Source organism: Austrofundulus limnaeus, unplaced genomic scaffold (genome assembly GCF_001266775.1).
Source record: "Austrofundulus limnaeus strain Quisiro unplaced genomic scaffold, Austrofundulus_limnaeus-1.0 Scaffold289, whole genome shotgun sequence".
Classification (NCBI taxonomy): Eukaryota; Metazoa; Chordata; class Actinopteri; order Cyprinodontiformes; family Rivulidae; genus Austrofundulus; species Austrofundulus limnaeus.
This window is the reverse complement of record NW_013952691.1, coordinates 211187-212521: the sequence shown is the minus strand read 5'-3', so window position 1 is coordinate 212521 and position 1335 is coordinate 211187. Positions and strand designations below refer to the sequence as shown.

The 1335-nt window shown below is 35.2% G+C and overlaps 1 protein-coding gene across 1 annotated transcript in view; it reads right to left on the bottom strand.

Annotated features, from left to right (window-relative positions):
- Positions 1-720: 720 nt before the first annotated feature.
- The window catches only part of LOC106526701 (progonadoliberin-1), a 2599-nt gene continuing 1984 nt past the window's right edge, over positions 721-1335 (bottom strand). Inside the window, exon 3 of the mRNA XM_014021371.1 lies at positions 721-845. Within this exon, the coding sequence (XP_013876825.1) occupies positions 798-845 (48 nt within the window). The 3' untranslated portion in view covers positions 721-797. The remainder of the gene's footprint in view (positions 846-1335) is intronic.

The following is a 1335-nucleotide window of genomic DNA, read 5'->3' as shown; positions in this document are numbered from 1 at the left end:
GACCAATCTAGGCAAAGTCTTAAAATCTCAAGTTAAAAAAATAACATTTAGGGGATTTTTTGGGGGGTTTTAACACAATGGCGGGTCATTTTGACCCGAAGACAACAGGAGGGTATTATGATACAATTTTGTTTAAGAAAACTGTTCTGAAATAGAGTGTCTAAAAACAAAAGAACAATTTTTGTTTTTTTACAGGAGTATGCACTCAAATTTGTTATATTTTACATGTGAAACAAAAAAAATTAAGATTCCATTCAGCACTCTTGTGTGAAAAATAGATTTTTTTTTCATAACAGTGCATATTAGTATATGTATCATCTAACAGACTGAAAACAGAATGGCAGAAAAATGGGATGGAGAACATAATGAAGGATGGCTTTATATCATTTAAAGGCCTCTAGAATTWGTAGCAAAACAAAATAGCTAATTTTCAAGTTTATCACAGTAACTAGCACAACTTTTCCTTTTATTTGGGAAATTTAATTTTGCAATTTAATTTTCTTTGGGATTAATAAGTATTTTTGAATTTGAGTTGAATTTGAGGCAGCCATGTTTGATTTGAAGTTGGGCCTTTTCCAAGTTGGAGTTCTGCCTTTGGTCCTGTAGAACGAAACAATAATACTCTGGTGGCTCYATGTTGTGTCTGTTACTTCAACACAGTTCATTCTAATCAGTTCTGCAGCAGCAAAAAAAAAAAAACTTAAAAAATACTTGACGCAAAAGATTCTGAAGCTTTTATTTGTGTTTTGAAAATACTGCTAGCCATTACATGYAATCATTTATTAACATAACAAACATTATTTTCTGTATCCTTGATGTCCATTTTCTCTGTTGGTTACACTGCCCTGAAAAGAAGTGCAGGAGAGAAAAGTCCAGGTGAATAATGTTTATCAGAAATATGATGCTCATTCCTCACAGTGGGCTGCAGGAGTATTCACACCCCTAGGTCTTTTTGTTTTATTATTATTTTGTTGCTTTGCAACCTGGAATTGAATTATTTTGTCCAAACCTAGCACCTCTCATCATGCTGAAAACATCATCCCTTCAGTGAAGCACGGTGGTGGCAGTATCATGATATGGGGATGTTTTCTATCAGCAGGGACCAGGAAACTTGAGAGCTAATGGACCGGTTCATCTGTAATTTACAATGTTAGAACTACAGTACAGARAAAACCTTCAGGGAAACAAGTTGGACTCTCAGAGATTTGAGTCTTGGACTGAAGTTCACCTTCCAGAAGAACAATGGGCCTCATGCAAGAACCGTTCGTACGCACAGATTTGTTCTTAAGTTGTGCGTACGAGTGATTTAGGAGAATTTGTGGCATTCACCAATGT